This window comes from Salmo salar, chromosome 20 (genome assembly GCF_965601325.2).
Source record: "Salmo salar chromosome 20, fSalSal1, whole genome shotgun sequence".
Lineage (NCBI taxonomy): Eukaryota > Metazoa > Chordata > Actinopteri > Salmoniformes > Salmonidae > Salmo > Salmo salar.
Genome location: NC_138310.1, coordinates 82,194,984 through 82,220,434, shown reverse-complemented (window position 1 = coordinate 82,220,434; position 25,451 = coordinate 82,194,984). Strand labels below are relative to the sequence as shown.

The 25,451-nt window shown below is 48.4% G+C and overlaps 2 protein-coding genes across 8 annotated transcripts in view; both read left to right on the top strand.

Annotated features, from left to right (window-relative positions):
• The first annotated feature begins 1,729 nt into the window (after positions 1 to 1,729).
• On the top strand, positions 1,730 to 18,648 carry LOC106581427 (angiomotin-like protein 1). 2 transcript variants are annotated; one of them, XM_014163484.3, is made up of 12 exons: positions 1,730 to 1,852; positions 2,341 to 2,741; positions 5,498 to 5,671; positions 5,755 to 7,154; positions 7,738 to 7,882; positions 8,385 to 8,462; positions 10,909 to 11,030; positions 13,165 to 13,314; positions 13,480 to 13,688; positions 15,819 to 15,935; positions 17,694 to 18,196; positions 18,353 to 18,648. In XM_014163484.3, the coding sequence occupies exons 2-12, from the start codon at positions 2,354 to 2,356 to the stop codon at positions 18,412 to 18,414; spliced, it is 3,348 nt and encodes a 1,115-aa protein (XP_014018959.3). In that variant the 5' UTR covers positions 1,730 to 1,852; positions 2,341 to 2,353; the 3' UTR covers positions 18,415 to 18,648. The 2 variants fall into 2 exon arrangements, with proteins under 2 accessions (XP_014018959.3, XP_082822894.1); XM_082966768.1 differs by lacking the exons at positions 1,730 to 1,852; positions 2,341 to 2,741 and adding an exon at positions 4,443 to 4,612.
• Positions 18,649 to 19,813: 1,165 nt separating this feature from the next.
• The window catches only part of cep57 (centrosomal protein 57), a 16,905-nt gene continuing 11,267 nt past the window's right edge, over positions 19,814 to 25,451 (top strand). Inside the window, exons 1-6 of one of the 6 annotated variants that reach the window (XM_014163489.3) lie at positions 19,820 to 20,077; positions 20,658 to 20,832; positions 21,427 to 21,612; positions 21,691 to 21,812; positions 21,933 to 22,058; positions 22,168 to 22,245. In XM_014163489.3, the coding sequence (XP_014018964.2) occupies positions 20,039 to 20,077; positions 20,658 to 20,832; positions 21,427 to 21,612; positions 21,691 to 21,812; positions 21,933 to 22,058; positions 22,168 to 22,245 (726 nt within the window). In that variant the 5' untranslated portion in view covers positions 19,820 to 20,038. Of the gene's footprint in view, positions 20,078 to 20,657; positions 20,936 to 21,426; positions 21,813 to 21,932; positions 22,059 to 22,167; positions 22,246 to 25,451 lie in introns of those variants that run through there. The other 5 variants (XM_014163488.3, XM_014163487.3, XM_045704015.2 and 2 more) reach the window with 5 other exon arrangements.

Sequence of the window (25,451 nt, the reverse complement as noted above, 5' to 3'; positions counted from 1 at the left end):
GCCTCCGTATGTAGCCATACAATGTCTTACGAAGAAAAACAGCAAATCCCAAAAGAAGACGATAAACTCCATGAAGCGGAGTTAGATGCGCTCGATTTGTAGTGCGCCGGCGTGAGCAGGGTAGGATATGTTCAATTATAGGCCTAGATAGGCTATATGCTTTTATCGCGGCATAGAGGTTTTATTTTAGAGACATGAGAGATTAGGAACAAATGAGAGATTAGGAAAGAATGATGTCAGACTTCACCCAGTCCCAGAAAAGTAGGAATATACTCTCTAGTTACTGGAGCGCAGTGAGAGCGCAGTGGTGTAAAGGTCTTAAGTAAAAATACTTTAAAGTTCTACGTAAGTCGTTTTTTGGGGTATCTGTACTTTACTATTTATAATTTTGACAATTTTTACTTCTACTTCACTACATTCCTTAAGAAAATATTGTATTTTTACTCTATACATTTTACTCTATACATTTTACTCCATACATTTTACTCCATACATTTTTACTCCAGACACCCAAAAGTACTTGTTACATTTTGAATGCTGAGCAGGACAGGAAAATGATCCAATTCACACACTTATCAACAGAACATTCCTGGTCATCCCTACTGCCTCTGATCTGGCAGACTGACTAAACACACATCCTTCATTTGTAAATGATGTCTGAATGTTTGAGTGTGCCCCTGGCTGACCTTAAATAAATAAAAACAAGAAAATGGTTCTGTCTGGTTTGTTTAATATAAGACATTTGTAACGGTTTATACTTTTACTTTAACTTTTGATACTTTAGTATATTTTAGCAATTACAATTACTTTTGATACTTAAGTATATTTTTAATCTAAATACTTTTAGACTTTTACTCAAGTAGAAGTTTGCTCTGTGACTTTCACTTTTACTTGAGTCATTTTCTATTCAGGTATCTTTATTTTTACTCAAGTATGACAATTGGGTACTTTTCCCCCCCTGGCAGTATGTGTAATAGTAATAATTTATATTTGTCCTGTGTTTTTTGCATATCTCTCTCCCTGAGATTCTCTGAGAGTGGGGTCATGGCCAGGGTCTGCTTATCAATGACAACCCTGTAGCAATTAGGGTTAAGTGTCTTGCTCAAGGGCACATCGTCCAATTTTTCACCTTTTTGGCTCAGGATTCGAAATAGTGACCTTCCGTTTACTGGCCCAACACTCTAACCGCTAGAGAGAGAGAGAGAGAGAGAGTGTGAGTGAGTGAGTGAGTGAGTGAGTGAGTGAGTGAGTGAGTGAGTGAGTGAGTGAGTGAGTGAGTGAGTGAGTGAGTGAGTGAGTGAGTGAGTGAGTGAGTGAGTGAGTGAGTGAGTGAGTGAGTGAGTGAGTGAGTGAGTGAGTGAGTGAGTGTGTGTCCTTGCCCTCAGTGGCCAGATAACAGAACAGACAGAATGTCTCTAAACATAGACGAAGAGGCAGAATGTAGGAGAAATTAATATTTATTTCTCTCTCTCTCTTTCTTTCTTTCTCTCTCTACTTTGTTATTTAATTCTTCCTCTCTTCTTCTTCTCTCTCTATCCCACCTCTATCACTTCCTTGCCTCTTTCTCTCCCTCCTTCATTCCAAGGACGCCCCTATGTGTGTGTGTGTGTGTGTGTGTGTGTGTGTGTGTGTGTGTGTGTGTGTGTGTGTGTGTGTGTGTGTGTGTGTGTGTGTGTGTGTGTGTGTGTGTGTGTGTGTGTGTGTGTGTTGAGGCAGGTCTGGGCAGAGTCGGCATGTCTGTGTGACTGTGGGGTTTGATGGTTTGGTGGATTTAGACGCCCCAAAGCACACACTCATCGCTGACTCTCACCATCATCATTCTCATCAGACATTATCCACGGGCAACACTCAGGTAGGACAATCTCCATTTAAGGGTGGGGTGAGGGGGCAGAGGGAGACAGAGGGCGAGGAAGGGACGGAGAGAGAAATGGACATACGGAGAGAGAGAGAGAGAGAGAGAGAGAGAGAGAGAGAGGGGGGGGGGATAAAGCGTAGGTACTGTGAGAGTGATCTGTGACTGACTTTCTCCTCTGCTCTAATCTGTAGTGTGAATAAACAAGGGGAAAGTGTGTGAGAGATAAAGGGAAATAGGGATAGAGAGCTCTCACACATGGTGTCTTGTTGCTGTAGGGAATGTTTTTCAGATTACACACACACACACACACACACACACACACACACACACACACACACACACACACACACACACACACACACACACACACACACACACACACACAAGTAGGTGTTTTCTCACTGTAGTTGAGTACCAAGCAAGTTCTCACATGCAGGAATAAAGCTAACCACACACACACCCTAACCAGAGCTTCCTCTGACCAGGGGGAAAGCAGGCATGGAGTCAGGGTCTGAAAGAAATGCTGGACTGGATTCTGAACCCAGGGTGAAGGCTGGTCTGGAGTCAGGGTCTGAAAGAAATGCTGGACTGGATTCTGAACCCAGGGTGAAGGCTGGTCTGGAGTCAGGGTCTGAAAGAAATGCTGGACTGGATTCTGAACCCAGGGTGAAGGCTGGTCTGGAGTCAGGGTCTGAAAGAAATGCTGGACTGGATTCTGAACTCAGGGTGAAGGCTGGTCTGGAGTCAGGGTCTGAAAGAAATGCTGGACTGGATTCTGAACCCAGGGGGAAATCAGGACTGGAGTCTGGTGAGAACTGGATTCCAGAAGATGTGGCTCAATGGCTGGATCACATTGGAGTGTCTAACGAGGCGGAGCCCGACGGAGGTAGTCTACACATGCCCCCCCTCTCTCTCCCTGTGTGTGTGTGTGTGTGTGTGTGTGTGTGTGTGTGTGTGTGTGTGTGTGTGTGTGTGTGTGTGTGTGTGTGTGTGTGTGTGTGTGTGTGTGTGTGTGTGTGTGTGTGTGTGTGTGTGTGTGTGTGTGAAAAATAGGCTCTGAAAAATATTACCTGTAACAAAACACCAGGTGAGACAGAGTTAGGTAGAGCTCTCTTGCATCCACAAATCAGTTTTACAGTTGAACCTAACTGAATCCATTAGGTTTTTGTTGGGGGCGTGACATCATTGGAACCCTATATCCTGGGGTTGAACTATGACCCCTGGTTAGAGCCTTTCCGATTGGTGTTGGTGAGAGGGCCCAGGGAAGAAAACAGCTTGAATAAGATGGCATGAGTAGAGATGAGAGTGAGACGAATTGGATTACAGAGGTGAATACAAAAGGAAATAAGAGAAGTAAAGTGGTTGTGGAATCAAACAAATCCAAGCCTAGTTCTGAGTCTTTTTTTGGTCAGAGTAAGGGTTTTGGATCCATGTTGTTATCTGGGAGATCCGTTTGAAGTCTCTATAAAAATTGAGGTGGCGTCGATGAGAGTAATGAGAAGTGGGCTTATTATTTTTGTATCTAATGAGAAGAGCGTGCTCTGCACCTCAAGAAGAGATTGGATTGAAGTGTGTTGTGTGGGGATCTTTTTATTCATATATATAACTTTTACCCCTTTTTCTCCCCACTTTTGTGGTATCCAATTGGTAGTTATAGTCTTATCTAATCGCTGAAACTCTCGTACGGACTTCGGGAGAGGCGAAGGTCGAGAGCCAAGCGTCCTCCGAAAAAACAACCCAACCAAGCTGCACTGCTTCTTGACACAATGCCAGCTTAACCCGGATGCCAGCCGCACCAATGTGTTGGAGGAAATGTGTGTGGATCTTTGAAGCAGGGCTTTATCTCTGCAACATGTCAGATCTCTGTAGACAAGGAATATTATCTGGTGTCTCTACTCCTACTGCCATTACTTGATCCAATTATTCACGTATATACTGTATCCTGGCTCTAGAAGTAAATACAAAGGTTACAGTATATATGTGAAGAATTGGATCAAGTGGTTGGTGCACGCAAACTGACCCACATAAGAGCTGTCCAGCATGTCTCCTATCCGGAAGCAGTGAGACGAGTGGAAGAAAGGAGTGGAGTTGAAGAACTAATGGTAGCAGGAGTAGAGACACCAGAGAATATTCCTTGTCTGCATGGGATGCTGACATGTTGCATGTTAAGAAGGTGGACTTTGTAGCGTTTACTGCATTGGTTATCAACTGCACAATGCGAACAGAGAGGAAATCTGAGAAAACAGGCATCATTGTGAGTATGGCTGAGGGTTTATTGGGACTCAAGGATTTTACAGCAGAGGTATTACAAGGAATCCTGTTGATGAATGCTCCATCTTCACAGGCACCTGACCCTGTTTAGGAGGTGATTTGAACTGTGCCTGAAGGTTTGTTTATTAATGTTTTGTATTTTGTATGATGTGGGGTCCCCCCCCCCAATGGAATATTTTTTGTTTCAATATAGTAGGTGGCAGCAATACACCATTTGGCCTCGTCTGCCATAAAACCTTAAAGAATCATAATAAGACGACCCCTGGTTATTACCATGCGGGCGCTAGGACCCCGGCACGCCCCCCTGAACTGCAGGTCTTGCGTTGGCATTCCGCTCATGCCAGAACGAACCGTCCGGGGCTGATTATGATCGCGCCTCTGCCCGAATCTGCTTTTCTGAAAGCCGGTGGAGTCAGCACCAAGACCGGTTGCACCATTAGCGCGCGGAGAGGAGTGTCTCAACACGACCGGTCATTTAGTACCGAGGTAAACGTTTATGCCTGTATAAGGGAAAGAAGTGCGTGAGGTCAGCTTTCTTACAGCATGTGATGTTTTGGTCAGTTCAATCCACGCGCTCCTTGCGGCACGCACAGACTCATTGAGCTGTCTCAAATTTTGTAGGGCCGTCTCTGACCGGCTTTCGGGAAGTTAACTAGCCTAAATAACTTTTGGGTGTTTGTCTGCAAAGTGTGCTTAGCGGCTTGGTCGCAATTATAGCTGACTACATATTTCTGGCATTTGGCTCCGGTTCTATTTCGTTCCGTAATGTGTCAGTTCAGTTGTCTATTTCTGTCCCGTAGTGTGTCCAGTTGTCTATTTCGGTCTGTTAGTGCAGGGTTTCCCAAACCCAGTGATGCCCCCCCAGCACTACACAGATGATTTAAATATCAACTCATCATCAGCTTTGATTATTTGAATCAGTTATGTAGTGCTAGGGCAAAAAACTAAACATGAATAGGGGGGCAGGACCGAGTTTGGGAAACGGGGGGCAGGACCGAGTTTGGGAAACGGGGGGCAGGACCGAGTTTGGGAAACGGGGGGCAGGACCGAGTTTGGGAAACCCTGGGTTAATGTGTCACTTCTCCAGTAGACCACAACAGCAAGCTTGCTATGCATATGGTTAAAATATTCTCTGGACATCTTCCACATTTTACTGTGTGTGTGTCTCAGAGGACAGGCTGTAGTTGGGCAGGTGGTTGAGTCTGTTTGCTTTGAGAGGTACTGGAGGGAAACACCAGGATGGGAATGCTGAGGACAACAGATGACCAGACAGTGTTGTCTCCTGAGAACTAGGCACTAACACTCCCCTGGTCCCTAACCTATTATAGCTTAGAAGTAAAAACAACTATTTCATTTTTGTTTCTTTTCCAGGTCTCTCTTTGTACCATAGTTTCCCAGGAGCCTTTGCACTGGAGGACGTCATTCAGTGTCCCACAGAAACAGTCCCCTTCACCATCAACAATGAACCCACCTCAATGACCACTCATCCACCGTTACTGTCCATCCATCCCACCCATCGCACCTCCACACCTGCCAGGGAACCAGGTACACTAGCAGTTAGGGGGAGATAAGCTAGGCCTTAGGCATTATTCACCTGACATTGACCTCTGACCCCTGCTGTTTCCTAGGTGATGCAGCCTTGGCATTTGTGTCCCACCGTTGTGTGAGCGCCATGCGAGGAGAGGAGGACGAGGGAGGGAAGCTTCTCTCAAGCACCATACAAGAACAAACCAGCTACGAAGGAGGAGGAGAGGGAGGAAGGGGGCCTCAGAGTGACAACCTGAACCCCATGCAGCCCTCCCTGGTGGCCTCCCCACCCCTGCTGCAGCAGCCGCCCAGCAGTACAGACTGTAGCAGCGCCCCCACCTCAGACAGCCAACTACCACCTTACCCCCTTACCTTCCCTCACCGCCCACTAGCTCACCCCCAGTTCCCCCAGTTGCGCTGGGCTCGGCAGGAGCCTCAGGGGCAGGAGCAGCAGGCTGACGGTAGCTCCCTGGAGAAACATGGACCCCCCCAGCCCCCTCTCCCTCACCCCCAGGCCCCCCAACCCTCCCTCCAACCCAGTTTAGAGGAGCTGCCGAGCTATGAGCAGGCCAAGGCCCAGACCCAGGGACAACACCACTACCAGGACCAGCTGTATTATACACTGGAGGACCAGGAGAGCCTGCCTAGCCCCTCTCACACCCCAGACAGCCAGCCCTCAGCCTGGACCAGCTTAGCTCCTAACAGCCCCTCTGAGACCTCTAGCCTTGACACCAACACTGACCCCTCTCCTTTCCCCAGCCCCAGCCCACCCCTGGGCCCTCAGCAAGGTTTTATGAGTGATGGGGATGAGGCTGAGGGTTTGTCTATCTGGGGTGGAGGGGCCAATGGAGACTCTACTCTGAGGGAACTGAAGCAAGGTCATGTGTATTCCCTCAGCCAGAGGATCCTCCAAATCAGCATTGAGACCAATGGAACTAGTAGCCTTCCCTCTAGCAACCGCTCCCCCAGTTACCCCCCACCCCTAAACATAACCCCACTCACAGGATCAGTAGACCCCCGCGGACCCCCACCAGAGTACCCCTTCAAGCCCACCCAGCCGCCCTCATGCTCCCCCTCAGGGAAACCCCAGCCCCCCTCCTCTCATTCTGAGCTGGGCCCTCCCTTCATTGACCCCTCCTCTTCCACAATAATGGACTGGTCCACAGCCCAGCCAACCAGAGCTGAGAGCAACCCCCCACCTGAGTACCAGAGCAGGCGGCACCACCCCGGGACCCTAGGGGGTCCCTCAGTCCAGTACCACCACAGTCCCACACCCTCCCAGACCCACACCTCCACCCTTCTCCCCAACATCCAGGCCCAGACTTCTACCCTTGTCTCTCAGCTCCAACCACAGCCTCAACAACCTTCCCCAGGCCCCTCCGGTGTGGAGGTGGTCATGGCAGCCAAGGTGCAGCAGATGGTCCAGCTGCTGTGTGAGGAGAACCAGACTCTGAGACACGAGCTGCTGACACACAGAGAGAAGGCCTCCAAACTGCACTGGGTATGAGGGAGTTTGTATGTGACTGTATAACTGACTCACTATAACCTTATAGGCCCATTACAGTCAATATTTTAATGTTTTGTGTGTTTTATATCATATTGTACAACAGCTGATAAAATTAACACTGTAAAAGTGTGAACACATTTGATCATTGTTAGTTCCTGATAGTTGCTGGTTGAAAATACAATCTACACAGGACCTTATAATCAGCGGTTTTGGCTTTCCATGGTGACATCACCATGTGGTAAATTGATTAATAGACCAATAACAAAGAGTTCCAAACCTCTCTGCCAATAACAGCTACATTTCAGTTTTCCCCTCCCCATTTAGACCATTCCCAGACAGTCCTAGCAAAATTCTTGCTTGAGAAATGGTTTTGCTTTAAAATGGCTTCATTTGGCCTTAAACCAGGGTTTAACAAACCCACCCCCCCAGACGCTTCACATTTTTGTACTAACCTTAAACTGGCTCACCTGATTAAATTAGTCAACTAATCATCCACCCTGCCCTAAAGCATTAGGGGAAGAAAAATATCTGACCCTATTTCAGTCATTTCAACTAACTACTCTTCCTTGTGCTCCAGTTAGAGGAGGAGCTCCAGAGGATCTCTGAAGAGTATGATTGGCTTATGAAGAGCTCGTCAAAGAGGGAGGGGCTGGACCGAACCATGAGATGCAAACTGGAGGGGGAGATTAGACGCCTGACTGTCTTCAACAGAGACCTGAGAGGTAGGACAGGAGGGAGGGACCTGTAAAAGGATGTTGAAAATAAAATAAATAATTGGGTCCTTAAAGTGCCGTCACCCTTTTTTCAACCTTCTTCTTAGCTGTATGTATGGGATTTGGGTCATTTTGACCAATAAGTTGTGTTAATAGAAGAAAGAGGAGTTGAACATGTTCATCTGTGTTGTATGACTATTCACGTCTCTGTATGACTATTTCACGTCTCTGTATGACTGTGTCACGTCTCTGTATGACTGTGTCACGTCTCTGTATGACTATTTCACGTCTCTGTATGACTGTGTCACGTCTCTGTATGACTGTGTCACGTCTCTGTATGACTGTGTCACGTCTCTGTATGACTGTGTCACGTCTCTGTATGACTGTGTCACGTCTCTGTATGACTGTGTCACGTCTCTGTATGACTGTGCCACGTCTCTGTATGACTGTGTCACGTCTGTGTCACATCTATGTGTGACTGTGTCACATCTATGTAATGTCTATGTATCAGATCGCCTGGAGACTGCCAATCAACAGCTAGCGTGCTGTGAGCCAGAAGGAGAGGAGGATGGACATGCTGCTGAGCTTAGTAAGTGTGTGTGTGTGTGTCTGTACTTGTGGTATTGATGAGTACTTGTGTGTTTGTGGTGTTGATGAGTGTTTGTGAGTGGGAATGAGGACACACCCAGCATTTAGGTTTTCCTCTCTTCTTTCCTCTTTTCTCCACCACTCCCTCTCTTCCCAGGCTAAATTCAGCACACATACAATTATCCCATTTCCTTTTAGCCACACACACACACACACACACACACACACACACGTGCACACACACACACACACACACACACACACACACACACACACACACACACACGTGCACACACACACACACACACACACACACACGTGCACACACACTTACTTTTATTAGAGAGTCAGTGTGAATACAGACAGTGACCTCGTCTGGCCTGGAAACCCAAACAGAGAGGAACAGAGAGAACTTTCTTCTCCTGACCACCACCTTTCTCACATTATCACGCTCTATCTCCCTCCCTCCCTCTCTTTCCCACTCACTCCCTCTCTCTTCCACTCCCCTCTCTCTCTCTTTCCCACTCACTCCCTCTCTCTTCCACTCCCCTCTCTCTCTCTTTCCCACTCACTCCCTCTCTCTTCCACTCCCCTCTCTCTCTCTTTCCCACTCACTCCCTCTCTCTTCCACTCCCCTCTCTCTGTCTTTCCCACTCACTCCCTCTCTCTTCCACTCCCCTCTCTCTGTCTCCCACTGCCTCTCTCTCTCTCTCTCTCTCTCTCTCTCTCTCTCTCTCTCTCTCTCTCTCTCTCTCTCTCTCTCTCTCTGTCTCCCACTGCCTCTCTCTCTCTCTCTCTCTCCCACTGCCTCTCTCTCTCTCTCTCTCTCTCTCTCCCACTGCCTCTCTCTCTCTCTCTCTCTCTCTCTCTCTCTCTCTCTCTCTCCCACTGCCTCTCTCTCTCTCTCTCTCCCACTGCCTCTCTCTCTTCCACTCACTCCCTCTCTCTTCCACTCCCCTCTCTCTCTCCCACTGCCTCTCTCTCTCTCTCTCTCTCTCTCTCTCTCTGTCTCCCACTGCCTCTCTCTCTCTCTGTCTCCCACTGCCTCTCTCTCTCTCTCTCTCTCTCTCTCCCACTGCCTCTCTCTCTCTCTCTCCCACTGCCTCTCTCTCTCTCTCTCTCTCTCTCCCACTGCCTCTCTCTCTCTCCCACTGCCTCTCTCTCGCTCTCTGTCTCCCACTGCCTCTCTCTTCCACTCCCCTCTCTCTCTCCCACTGCCTCTCTCTTCCACTCCCCTCTCTCGCTCCCACTGCCTCTCTCTCTCTCTGTCTCCCACTGCCTCTCTCTCTCTCTCTCTCTCTCTCTCTCTCTCTCTCTCTCCCACTGCCTCTCTCTCTCTCTCTCCCACTGCCTCTCTCTCTCTCTCTCTCCCACTGCCTCTCTCTCTCTCTCTCTCTCTCTCTCTCTCTCTCTCTGTCTCCCACTCCCTCTCTCTTCCACTCCCCTCTCACTCTCCCACTGCCTCTCTCTCGCTCTCTGTCTCCCACTGCATCTCTCTCTCTCTCTCTCTCTCTCTGTTTCCCACTGCCTCTCTCTCTCGCTCTCTCTCTCTCTCTCTCTCTCTCTCTCTCCCACTCCCACCACTCCCTCTCTCTTCCACTCCCCTCTCTCTCTCCCACTGCCTCTCTCTTCCACTCCCCTCTCTCTCTCCCACTGCCTCTCTCTCGCTCTGTCTCCCACTGCCTCTCTCTCTCTCCCTCTCTCTTCCACTCCCCTCTCTCTTCCACTCCCCTCTCTCTCTCCCACTGCCTCTCTCTCTCTCTCTCTCTCTCTCTCTCTCTCTCTCTCTCTCTCTCTCCCACTGCCTCTCTCTCTCTCTCGCTCTCTCTCTCTCTCTCTCTCTCTCCCACTCCCCATTTCTCTCCCTCCCTTCACCATGAGAGAGGAGAGGAAGTGTTTGTTGTATTTCACTGGGCTGTCTGGTATGTAACACCAGGAATGAGGGATAGAGTGGGGAGGGAGAGATAAAGAGAGGGGGAGGCCAGTAGAGACAGGCAAAGGGGGGGAAAGGGGGGATATCTTATAGCAGTTTTAGGACAGGTGCTCTTTCAACATGTCACCCCCCCCCCTCCCACAAACTACCCAAATACTCTGCACCACATCTCCTCTCCTCCTCCCTTTGCACACACCTGTCTCTCTCCCCTCTTCTGCATGTGTGTGACATGTTAACCCAGAGACAAAGGGGAATGATCTGGTCTGTGCTGGGAATGCAGCCTCAGCAGATTCCACTACCCCCCCTTATCCCTTCCTCCCCCACCCAACACACATCCACTCCTACCTAGAGTTTGGTTAACTGTAGAGCTGCATGCCATGTTGCTACCTCTGAACATTCCAGTCATCAGGAGTAGTGGGTTCTCTAATTCTAACTTTAAAGGGTTAGTAAGTCTGATTTGGGCATTTTTTCTCTTATCTTTTATCTTCCCCCTTTCCTTCTCTCTGTTTCTCAGGGGATGGACTGATAGAGAAAGAGCGTTTGGAGGAAGAGGTGGAGAAGCAGCAGCGGAGGGCAGAGAGACTGGAGTCAGCTCTGAGCAGTGCCCAGCAGAGAGCACTACACTTAGAGGAGGAGGTATACATCACCTCACAGTATATCACATCACGTCACAGTATATCACATCACGTCACAGTATATCACATCACGTCACAGTATACAGTGAGAGAAAAAAGTATTTGATCCCCTGCTGATTTTGTACGTTTGCCCACTGACAAAGAAATGATCAGTCTATAATTTTAATGGTAGGTTTATTTGAACAGTGAGAGACCGAATAACAACAAAAAAATCCAGAACATTTTATTAATTGATTTGCATTTTAATGAGGGAAATAAGTATTTGACCCGTCTGCAAAACATGACTTAGTACTTGGTGGCAAAACCCTTGTTGGCAATCACAGAGGTCAGACGTTTCTTGTAGTTGGCCACCAGGTTTGCACACATCTCAGGAGGGATTTTGGCCCACTCCTCTTTGCAGATCTTCTCCAAGTCATTAAGGTTTCGAGGCTGACATTTGGCAACTCGAACCTTCAGCTCCCTCCACAGATTTTCTATGGGATTAAGGTCTGGAGACTGGCTAGGCCACTCCAGGAGCTTAATGTGCTTCTTCTTGAGCCACTCCTTTGTTGCCTTGGCCATGTGTTTTGGGTCATTGTCATGCTGGAATACCCATCCACGACCCATTTTCAATGCCCTGGCTGAGGGAAGGAGGTTCTCACTCAAGATTTGACGGTACATGGCCCCGTCCATCGTCCCTTTGATGTGGTGAAGTTGTCCTGTCCCCCTCCATGTTTGACGGTGGGATGGTGTTCTTGGGGTCATAGGCAGCATTCCTCCTCCTCCAAACACGGTGAGTTGAGTTGATGCCAAAGAGCTCCATTTTGGTCTCATCTGACCACAACACTTTCACCCAGTTGTCCTCTGAATCATTCAGATGTTCATTGGCAAACTCCAGACGGGCATCTGTATGTGCTTTCTTGAGCAGGGGGAACTTGCGGGCGCTACAGGATTTCAGTCCTTCACGGCGTAGTGAGTTACCAATTGTTTTCTTGGTGACTATGGTCCCAGCTGTCTTGAGATCATTGACAAGATCCTCCCGTGTAGTTCTGGGCTGATTCCTCACCGTTCTCATGATCATTGCAACTCCACGAGGTGAGATCTTGCATGGAGCCCCAGGCCGAGGGAGACTGACAGTTCTTTTGTGTTTCTTCCATTTGCAAATAATCGCACCAACTGTTGTCACCTTCTCACCAAGCTGCTTGGCGATGGTCTTGTAGCCCATTCCAGCCTTGTGTAGTTCTACAATCTTGTCCCTGACATCCTTGGACAGCTCTTTGGTCTTGGCCATGGTGGAGAGTTTGGAATCTGATTGATTGCTTCTTTGGACAGGTCTTTTATACACGAAACAAGCTGAGATTAGCAGCACTCTCTTTAAGAGTGTGCTCCTAATCTCAGCTCGTTACCTGTATAATAGATTTCTGGCTCCCAGGTGTCTTTCTGATTTGAGAGGGGGTCAAATACTTATTTCCCTCATTAAAATGCAAATCATTTTATAACATTTTTGACATGCGTTTCTCTGGATTTTGTTGTTGTTATTCTGTCTCTCACTGTTCAAATAAACCTACCATTAAAATTATACACTGATCATTTCTTTGTCAATGGGCAAACGTACAAAATCAGCAGGGGATCAAATACTTTTTTCCCTCACTGTATCACATCACGTCACGGTATATCACGTCACGTCACGGTATATCACGTCACGTCACGGTATATCACGTCACGTCACGGTATATCACATTACGTCACGTCACGGTATATCACATTACGTCACGTCACGGTATATCACATCACGTTACGTCACGGTATATCACGTCACATCACGTCACGGTATATCACGTCACATCACGTCACGGTATATCACATCACGTCACGGTATATCACATCACGTTACGGTATATCACATTACGTCACAGTATATCACATCACGTTACGTCCCGGTATATCACATTACGTCACGGTATATCACGTCACGGTATATCACATTACGTCACGGTATATCACATTACGTCACGGTATATCACGTCACGTTGCAGTACGTTATTCATTCAGACACTTATTCACACATCATATACACATACAGATCAATCCAACATACTGTATCTGTGTCCATTCCTCCCTGGTGTGTGTGTGTGTGTGTGTGTGCCTGTGTGTAGCTGCGTGTGAAGTGTGTGTATGCGGCACGTGTGGAAGGGTTGCAGCATGCTGTGGTGCAGTTGCAGACGGCGTGTGAGAAGAGAGAGCAGCTTGAGAGACGCCTGCGCACACGGCTGGAGAGAGAGCTACACACACTGCGCACGCAACAGGTACCACACAACGCTCTCTTGGCGGGTGTCATAACAATGTCATAACAGGTCATATGCTATTTGTTAATGCATAAAAGTGGATCTGGATTGTCCTAATACTGTAATTATTTTTTTAAATATGTCTCTTCCTTCTTCCACACCTCCGCCTCACTCTCCTCCCCTCAGAGAGTGTGTGGGGGTGTGCTTGGGACCACTGGGCCAGGTGGGGGTGTAGGGGAGGGCAGTGCCCCTGCTCTGAGGGAGCTGCTGAGGCAGAGGGAGGAGAGGGTTCTGGCTCTAGAGGCTGACTCTACCCGCTGGGAACAGAAGTACCTACAGGAGAACGCCATGAGACACTTTAACATGGAGACTGCTGCTACAGTCAACACACACAGGTACACACATCCCAACAGGTCACTCATGCACACAGGTACACACATACCAACAGGTCACTCATGCACACAGGTACACACATACCAACAGGTCACTCATGCACACAGGTACACACATCCCAACAGGTCGCTCATGCACACAGGTACACACATCCCAACAGGTCGCTCATGCACACAGGTACACACATCCCAACAGGTCGCTCATGCACACAGGTACACACATCCCAACAGGTCGCTCATGCACACAGGTACACACATCCCAACAGGTCACTCATGCACACAGGTAGAGATGGCGCTGCAGTGGATAGAAGCTGTTTTCCAGGGGCTCCTGACCAATTCCGCTGTTTTTAATGCTGATCTTAACATTTTTTGTACATAATATCTCTGCCATCGTTTCCTATGACCGAAAACAGCTTCTTGAGATCAGAACAGAGATCACTAACCTCGATTTAGATGACAATTTCAACTTCAACGAATCGGCAGCTCTGGACGTGCTGCTTCCTCCGGACCAGGCCCTAATTCCCGGGATTCAAAAGAGGAAGCGACGGTACAAAAGAGGCCGGCGAACCGGCATCCTGACGAGTACGTCTGGTGAAGCTAATAATCCTCCTCTACCCTCCGTTCTGTTGGTGAATGTACAGTCACCAGAGAACAAACTGGACGAGCTCCGTTCGAAACTATCCTGTCAATGGAACCCGAAGAACTGTAATATGTTTCTCGGAGTCATGGCTGAACAAGGACATTGATAATTTACGTCTCGCTGGCTTTTCTGTGCATTGTCAAGACCGGTCGGCAGCCTCGGGTAAGATGAGGGGGGAGTGGTTTTAACAGCTGCTGGTGCACAATCTCTAATGGTAAGGAAGTCTCGAGTTTTTGCTAGCCTGAGTTAGAATACATCATGATAAGCTGCAGACCATACTATCTACCAAGAGTTTTCATCCATATATTTCCTAGCTGTCTATATACCTCCACAAACCGATGCTGGCACTAAGACCACACTCAATGAGCTGTATGCCGCCATAAGCAAACAAGGAAATCCACACCCTGCTCTCATGGCTAGTGATTTTGAATGCAGGGAAACTGAAATCTGTGTGACCTCATTATCACCAGCATGTCACCTTTGCAACTCGAGGTGACAACTCCAGATCACCTTTGGTTAGAGTGTAGGGCCAGTAACTGAAAGTTTGCTAGATCAAATCCCCGAGCCGACAAGGTAAAAATCTGTCCTTCTGCCCCTGAACAAGGCAGTTAACCCACTGTTCCAAGGCCGTCATTGAAAATAAGAATTTGTTCTTAACTGACTTGCCTAGTTAAATAAAGGTTAAATAAAAAAACAATCACTCCACACACAGAGAGGCATACTGTACATAGCTAACACACCTTCCCTTTGGCAAATCTGACCATAACTCTATCCTCCTGATTTCTTCTTTAAAAAAATGTAAAACAGGAGGTACCAGTAACGTGCTCTATACGAAGTGGTCAGATGAAGCGGATGCTAAGCTACAGGACTGTTTCCCTAGCACAGACTGAAATATGTTCTGGGATTCAACGGATAACATCAGTCACAGGCTTCATTAATATGTGCATCGACAACGTCCCCACAGTGACCATACGTACATATTCCAACCAGAAGCCATGGATTACAGGCAACATCCGCACTGAGCTAAATGGTAGAGCTGCCACTTTCAAGGGGAGGGACATTACTCCAGACGCTTATAAGAAGTCCCACAACGACCTCCGACGAGCCATCAAACAGGCAAAGCATCAATACAGGACTAAGATCGGATCTTACTACACCGGCTCTGACGCTCGTCAGATGTGGCAGGGCTGGTAAACTATCACTGGTTACAAAGGGAAACCTAGCTGTGAGCCTACCAGACCAACTAAATGCCTTCTACCAGCTGTTCCGGACGACTGTGATCTCGCTCTCTGTAGCCAATGTGAGTAAGACCTTTAAACAGGTTAACATTCACAAGGTTGTGTGTGTGTGTGTGTGTGTGTGTGTGTGTGTGTGTGTGTGTGTGTGTGTGTGTGTGTGTGTGTGTGTGTGTGTGTGTGTGTGTGTGTGTGTGTGTGTGTGTGTGTGTGTGTGTGTGTGTGTGTGTGTGTGTGTGTGTGTGTGTGTGTGTGTAGGGACCCCTTGGTGGTGCACTCTCGCAGTGGTAGCTACAGTGAGATGACGGGCTGCACACTGTGTCAGGAGGATGATGTACAGCAGGCTACCAGACGCTGCAATGATATGGAGCACAGGTACACACACACACCCACATGTATGTATATGTATATATGTGAGTTGAAGTCGGAAGTTTACATACACCTTGGCCAAATACATTTAAACTCAGTTTTTCACAATTCCTGACATTTAATCCTAGTAAAAATTCCCTGTCTTAGGTCAGTTAGGATCACCACTTTATTTTAAGAATGTGAAATGTGAGAATAATAGTAGAGAGAATGATTTATTTCATATTTTATTTATTTCATCACATTCCCAGTGGGCCAGAAGTTTACATACACTCAATTAATATTTGGTAGCATTGCCTTTAAATTGTTTAACTTGGGTCAAACATTTTGGGCAGCCTTCCACAAGCTTCCACCAACAAGTTGGGTGAATTTTGGCCCATTCCTCCTGACAGAGCTGGTGTAACTGAGTCAGGTTTGTAGGCCTCCTTGCTCGCACACACTTTTTCAGTTCTGCCCACACATTTTCTATAGGATTGAGGTCAGGGCTTTGTGATGGCCACTCCAATACCTTGACTTTGTTGTCCTTAAGCCATTTTGCCACAAGTTTGGAAGTATGCTTGGGGTCATTGTCCATTTGGAAGACCCATTTGTAACCAAGCTTTAACTTCCCGACTGATGTCTTGAGATGTGGCTTCAATATATCCACATCATTTTAATCCTCATGATGTCATCTATTTTGTGTGTGCACCAGTCCCTCCTGCAGCAAAGCAGCCCCACAACATGATGCTGCCACCCCCGTGCTTCACGGTTGGGATGGTGTTCTTCGGCTTGCAAGCCTCCCCCTTTTTCCTCCAAACATAACAATGATCATTGTGGCCAAACAGTTCTATTTTTGTTTCATCAGGCCAGAGGACATTTCTCAAAAAGTACAAACTGTTTCCCCATGTGCAGTTGCAAACCGTAGTTTGGCTTTTTTATGGTGGTTTTGGAGCAGTGTCTTCTTCCTTGCTGAGCGGCCTTTCAGGTTATGTCGATATAGGACTCATTTTGTTTCCTCCAACATCTTCACAAGGTCCTTTGCTGTTGTTCTGGGATTGATTTGCACTTTTCGCACCAAAGTCCGTTCATCTCTAGGAGACAGAACGCGTCTCCTTCCTGAGTGGTATGACATCTGCGTGGTCCCATGGTGTTTATACTAGCGTACTATTGTTTGTACAGATTAACGTGGTACCTTCAGGCATTTGGAAATTGCTCCCAAGGCTGAACCAGACTTGTGGATGTCCCAAGTTTATTTTCTGAGGACTTGGCTGATTTCTTTTGATTTTCCCATGATGTCAAGTGAAGAGGCACTGAGTTTGAAGGTAGGCCTTGAAATACATCCACAGGTACACCTCCAATTCACTCAAATCAGAAGCTTCTAAAGCCATGACATAATTTTCTGGAATTTTCCAAGCGGTTTAAAGGCACAGTCAGCTTAGTGAATGTAAACTTCTGACCCACTGGAATACAGTGAAATAATCTGTCTGTAATTGTTGGAAAAATGACTTGTGTCATGCACAAAGTAGATGTTCTAACCGACTTGCCAAAGCTATAGTTTGTTAACAAGAAATTTGTGGAGTGGTTGAAAAACTAGTTTTAAGACTTCAACCTAAGTGTATGTAAACTTCTGACTTCAGCTAATTAATATATATATATATATATATCACACACACCATCAAAGTGGCTGATCTTGTCTAAAAGGCATCTTAATTGTTGATTTATTTGTATTGGTTCACTCTGTCTTTTAGTCAATAGGATCAAGGTTGTGTTTTCGGTGTTTGTGTACAGGATAAGGAACCTGTATGCCCAGCTGATAGAGAAGGATGCGTTGATAAAGGTTTTACAGCAACGGAACTCTCGCGGTGACCTCAGCGCCCTCCGCCCTGCCCGCTCCACCCCCTCCATCTCCTTAGCAACAGGACTGCACCCACGACAAGCTTCTCAGACAGACGAGAGGAAAGAGAGAAACCTCCTCCCATCCCTCCCCGTCCTCTCTTCCCCACCTTCCTCTTTATCTACCACCTCCTCCCTCCCTTCCACTCTTGCTTTCTCATCCACCCTCCCCTACTCCACTATACCATCTTATTCATCCACCCTGCCTCTCTCCTCCTCCCTCCAATTCTCTACCCTCCCCCTCTCCTCCTCCCTCCCCTCCACTCCTCTCCTGTCCTCCCATTCTAAGACGGGTAGTAGAGACAGCAGCACTCAGACTGACAAAGGTTCAGAGTCCCTCAAAGTCCTGCCCCTCCCCAGCAGAGCCTGGCTGGGATTGGCCAGGACCCAGAGGACAGGTGAGTGACAGCTAAGACTGAACAATCAAGGAACAGTGAACCCAGTCCAAAATGTAATGTAAAACTGACCCTAGTTCAGCAACTTCATTCTAACTTTGGATCTGATATTCTACATATAACTATGTCTTCAGCTAAGTGCTCTTTCTGTCTCCATAGGTAAGACTAGAACCCAGCCCCCACACCGACCAGGCACAGACTTAGTGGAGATCCTCATCTAATGGACACGGTGGGGGGGTCTTGTGAAGCTGCTGCTGAAGAACTGAGGATGAAACAAACTAAAGTAATGATGGCTGACTGATAGACTAGTTGTGATGGAAACTGGAGGCTCATTGGATGGCAGAGAGAGATGGGGAAGACCTCTGTCCTGCTCTAAAACTGTGCCTTTAGTCTGGTAACATTATTTTCAAGTTGCTGTGTGTGTGTGTGTGTGTGTGTGTGTGTGTGTGTGTGTGTGTGTGGTGTGTGTGTGTGTGTGTGTGTGTGTGTGTGTGTGTGTGTGTGTGTGTGTGTGTGTGTGTGTGTGTGTGTGTGTGTGTGTGTGTGTGTGTGTGTGTGTGTTTTTCTCTTCACTTAAATGCATTTCAGAGGCAAGGTTACTTTGTTGGAAAGCATGCATTTTCATACAAATGAACTGTACAGAAAGATTAGATTTGTACAACTTTTATTTCTGCTGAGAGTTAATATTGATTTTGTCCACAGAGACATTTCAAACATCTTTGATTTTTAAATGGATTTTACTGTGCTGCGTGACAATGAATATAAACATGTACTCTGTCTCCCCCTGCTGTCAGTCTGTAACTTTTTCTAATCAATTCATTGTATTACCTATCAACAAGGTATGTTGTTAAGGGCTGGAATAAAAGCCTGTTCACTGCTGACTTTGGCCCTCCAGGATCAGCATTGTCTGCTCCTGCACTACACACAACACCAGGGTTGGGGTAGATGTGTTTTACTGTTCACACACACACACACACACACACAGAGTCCTGGATGAGGCCCTTTCTGTTCTACATGACTAAAGCAGGAGAAACGGTGTGTGTGTGTTTTATACAGGCCTCATTACCTGAGCGGTTAATACTGTAAAGAATTGACAGCTGGTAAGCCTTCAGCGGAGGCAGGTGGGCTGCTGTGGATGAGTGAAGCTGTAACATTACACTGACGTTGTGTTACTTTTGCTGCCTTTCACTAAAGGCTAAATGTGTTTGTTCTTCTCTCATTTATTTCCCAAGTCAGAGGGAGGATCTGCTGTGTCAATTGTGTTTGATGTAACTTCTGAGCTTTTGACCCACACAACCACAGATGGCACCATGCACTCGTAATGTAAACACACAGGTCTGGATGATATGTGACGGTTCTGGACGATATGTGACAGGTCTGGACGATATGTGACGGTTCTGAACGATATGTGACGGTTCTGGACGATATGTGACAGGTCTGGACGATATGTGACGGTTCTGAACGATATGTGACGGTTCTGAACGATATGTGACGGTTCTGAACGATATGTGACGGTTCTGGACGATATGTGACGGGTCTGAGCGATATGTGACGGGTCTGAACGATATGTGACGGTTCTGAACGATATGTGACGGGTCTGGAGAGAAGCCGAGCCGCTGTACGCCGTGTGACGTCATCTCCGACGCAGCTCTGTAAGGGGAACCTCCGTATTCAGTCTTCGCGCGGTATTTGGTTTCTGCGTCCCATAAATGATGGTAAAAATGCTGCCCTGACATTTTATATTTAATGTTTATGTGCTCTTTCTGAATTGAAGAGACCGTACGGATAAAAACGTTAGCCATGTAGCTAGCTCGGCTGAAAAGTAGCTGTAGTTCGTTGCCATCAATGGAGAGAGTGTCAAAACCATCCGTCGGGCGAGAGAAGGTAAACATAGCTAGCAGGCTAACGTTAGCTATCCAACTCAACAAACAGAACTTGGCTAGTTAGCCAGCTAACTTAGCTTGCATTTGAATGGAGTAAAGTTTAGCTAGTTAACGTTAACTATTGTAAGTTGCATGTTTGCTTCAGGTCTAACTAGGTGTTTTTCAGCACTAGTTAGCAGCACTAACTCACAAGCTATCGTTAACCATTTTACACAGCTTCTTGTCTCTACTTAGCTAGCGAGCGGACTTTGCTTTAAACCTTGAGCCAGCCAATAATGTTATGGTTAAAGTAAGAGTCACCATAGTCGGCCGTTCTGTGCAACACTGAATTAAACTGGACATCACTAGACGTCAGTCACTAGACGTCAGTAGCTGTGTACCAGATCATTCTGATGTAGAGGGGAGTGTGTGGCCTTTGTTTTGGGGGACAGTCCTAAGTAATTGAATCGATCATTAGAATGGGAGACAGTTTGAGGTGTTTGGTAGTAATAATAATATTATCATCAGTGTTGGGGACAGTAATATAATGGTGTTGGTGGTTCCCTGACTGACTGTCTGTCTGTCTGTCTGTCTGTCTGCAGGAGCTCTCTGTCGGTGTGATGTCTGACAGTCTGTCTCTACCCTCCTACAAAGACTACCCCGCAGGCCGCCCCTTTGTCAACACCTCTCTACCCTCCTACACACTCACAACTCGCAACACACACGTACCCTGCCGGACACTTCCCAGCAAGGCATTCCCAGAAAGCAGCAGTGCAGGTAACCAATCACCACCTGCACTGCTGCTAGAAGTACATTGTGTGTGGGTGAGACAGTTTCCATTGTGGTTATGTGGTGAGGCTGGTCTCCATGGCAACAGCAGGTGACACATGACACCACAGCCTATTAACAGAGGCGCCGCTAAACGCTATCCCTCTATCCCCACTCTCGCATCTCTATCCCCACTCTCGCATCTCTATCCCCACTCTCGCATCTCTATCCCCACTCTCGCATCTCTATCCCCACTCTCGCATCTCTATCCCCACTCTCGCATCTCTATCCCCACTCTCACATCTCTATCCCCACTGTCACATCTCTATCACGCTGTACTCATGCCAGTATCCCTCCTACCTTCACCCATCTCTCTGTACTCATCGTCTCTACTCTTCTGAGTGGCTGAATGAAGTTCTTGCTGATAAAGTTTTTACTCGTGAATGTCTGGTGGAGAATAACTTCAACTCAGAGTGTGTGGGATAACATAAGGCAAGATATGATGGTACGATATTCATCTTCAAAGAGGATTATACTGCGTGTGTGCGTGTGCGTGTGCGTGTGCGTGTGTGTGTGTGTGTGCGTGTGTGTGTGTGTGTGTAGCGATCCTGTCTGCTCTGATGAACCTACAGGAGAAGATTAGGAAGCTGGAGTTGGAGAGAGGCAGAACGGAGCGGAGTCTACACAGCCTGAAGAAAGAGACCTCACACACTGACTTAAGGAGTGACACACACAAACCCACAGACACACGCGAGAGGGAGACCAGCAACCAGTCAGAACCCAACCCAGGTGAGCGACGTGATCATTTTTGTTTGAGAGTAAACAGATGCTCACCCTCTCTGTCTCTCTCCCCCTCGGTCCCCTCAGTGTTAGTGACTCAGCTGGCTGCAGCGGAAGCTCGCTGTAAGCTGTTGGACAGACAACTGGAGTACATGAGGAAGATGGTCCGCAACGCAGAGGCCGACAGAACAACCCTGCTCAAACGCCAGGTTAGCATACGCCTTACCTAGCATTATCTATGCTAACCCAGAGAGACAGGCTAACGACAGGATCTCTAGCTGTATGTATGATGCTCCAGTAGCACTCAGTTACCATAGTGACCCTTTCAGGTTTCCCTGGAGATGACCAGGTCAGCTGCTCCCGCCCCTGACTCCACCCACCAGGCCCAGTTAGAGAAGCTGGAGCTACTGGAGCAGGAATACCAGAGACTGACCCGCACACAGAACCATGCAGAGGTACACACACACACACACACACACACACACACACACACACACACACGCAAACTCATTTTCACCCCAACTAGGATTTGGTGGGTCTGATGTCTGTATGTGTCTGTCTTAGAGGAAGATTCGTGAGTTGGAGCTGAAACTGCTGGAAGAAGAACACCAGAGGAAACTGGTCCAGAACCAGGCCAACCAGGTACACACACACACACACACACACACACACACACACACACACACACACACACACACACACACACACACACACACAGGACCAGGCCAACCAGGTACACACACACACACACACACACACACACACACACACACACACACACACACACACACACAGGACCAGGCCAACCAGGTACACACACACACACACACACACACACACACACACACACACACACACACACACACACACACACACACACACACACACACACAGGACCAGGCCAACCAGGTACACACACACACACAGGACCAGGCCAACCAGGTACACACACACACACACACACACACACACACACACACACACACACACAGGACCAGGCCAACCAGGTACCACACACACACACACACACACACACACACACACACACACACACACACACAGGACCAGGCCAACCAGGGACACACACACACACACACACACACACACACACACACACACACACACACACACACACACACACACACACAGGACCAGGCCAACCAGGTACACACACACACACACAGGACCAGGCCAACCAGGTACACACACACACACACACACAGGACCAGGCCAACCAGGTACACACACACACACACAGGACCAGGCCAACCAGGTACACACACACACACACACACACACACACACACACACACACACACACAGGACCAGGCCAACCAGGTACACACACACACACACACACACACACAGGACCAGGCCAACCAGGTACACACACACACACACACACACACACAGGACCAGGCCAACCAGGTACACACACACACACACACACACAGGACCAGGCCAACCAGGTACACACACACACACACACAGGACCAGGCCAACCAGGTACACACACACACACACACACACACACACAGGACCAGGCCAACCAGGTACACACACACACACACACACACACACAGGACCAGGCCAACCAGGTACACACACACACACACACACACACACAGGACCAGGCCAACCAGGTACACACACACACACACAGGACCAGGCCAACCAGGTACACACACACACACACACACACACACACACACACACACACACACACAGGACCAGGCCAACCAGGTACACACACACACTCACACAGGACCAGGCCAACCAGGTACACACACACACACACACACACACACACAGGACCAGGCCAACCAGGTACACACACACACACACACACACACACACACACACACACACACACACACACACACAGACACAGACACAGACACAGACACAGAACCAGGTCCACACACACACACACAGGACCAGGCCAACCAGGCACACACACACACACACACACACACACACAGGACCAGGTACACACACACACAGGACCAGGTACACACACACACAGGACCAGGTACACAGACACAGGACCAGGTACACAGACACAGGACCAGGCAAACCAGGTACACACACACACAGGACCAGGCCAACCAGGTACACACACACACACACACACACACACACACACAGGACCAGGCCAACCAGGTACACACACACACACACACAGGACCAGGCCAACCAGGTACACACACACTCACACAGGACCAGGCCAACCAGGTCCACACACACACTCACACAGGACCAGGCCAACCAGGTACACACACACACACACACACACACACACACACACACACACACACACACACACACACACACACACACACACACACACACACACACAGAACCAGGTCCACACACACACACAAAACCAGGCCAACCAGGTACACACACACACACACACAGAACCAGGTACACACACACACACACAGGACCAGGCCAACCATGTACACACACACACACACACACACACTCACACACAGCACCAGGCCAACCAGGTACACACACACACACACACATAGGACCAGGCCAACCAGGTACACACACACACACACAGGACCAGGCCAACCAGGTACACACACACACACACACACACACACACACTCACACACAGGACCAGGCCAACCAGGTACACACACACACAGACACAGGACCAGGTACACAGACACAGGACCAGGCCAACCAGGTACACACACACAGAACCAGGTCCACACACACACACACACACACACACACAGGACCAGGTACACACACACACACACACACACACACACACACACACACACACACACACACACAAAACCAGGCCAACCAGGTACACACACACACACACACACACACACAGAACCAGGCCAACCATGTACACACACACTCACACACAGCACCAGGCCAACCAGGTACACACACACACACACACACACTCACACACAGGACCAGGCCAACCAGGTACACACACACTCACACACACACACACAGGACCAGGCCAACCAGGTACACACACACACACACACACACTCACACACAGGACCAGGCCAACCAGGTACACACACACACACACACACACACACACACACACACACACACACAGGACCAGGCCAACCAGGTACACACACACACACACACACAGGACCAGGCCAACCAGGTACACACACACACACACACACACCTCACACAGGACCAGGCCAACCAGGTCCACACACACACTCACACAGGACCAGGCCAACCAGGTCCACACACACACACACACACACACACACACACACACACACACACACACACACACACACACACACACACACAGACACAGGACCAGGTACACAGACACAGGACCAGGTACACACACACAGCACCAGGCCAACCAGGTACACACACACACTCACACAGGACCAGGCCAACCAGGTCCACACACACACACACACAGGACCAGGCCAACCAGGTACACACACACACACACACAGGACCAGGCCAACCAGGTACACACACACACACACACACACACACAGGACCAGGCCAACCAGGTCCACACACACACTCACACACAGGACCAGGCCAACCAGGTCCACACACACACACACACACAGGACCAGGCCAACCAGGTACACACACACACACACACACACACACACACACAGGACCAGGCCAACCAGGTGTACACACACACACACACACACACACACACACACAGGACCAGGCCAACCAGGTGTACACACACACACACACACACACACACACACACACACACACACACACACACACACACACACACACACACACAGGACCAGGCCAACCAGGTGTACACACACACACACACACACACACACACACACACACAC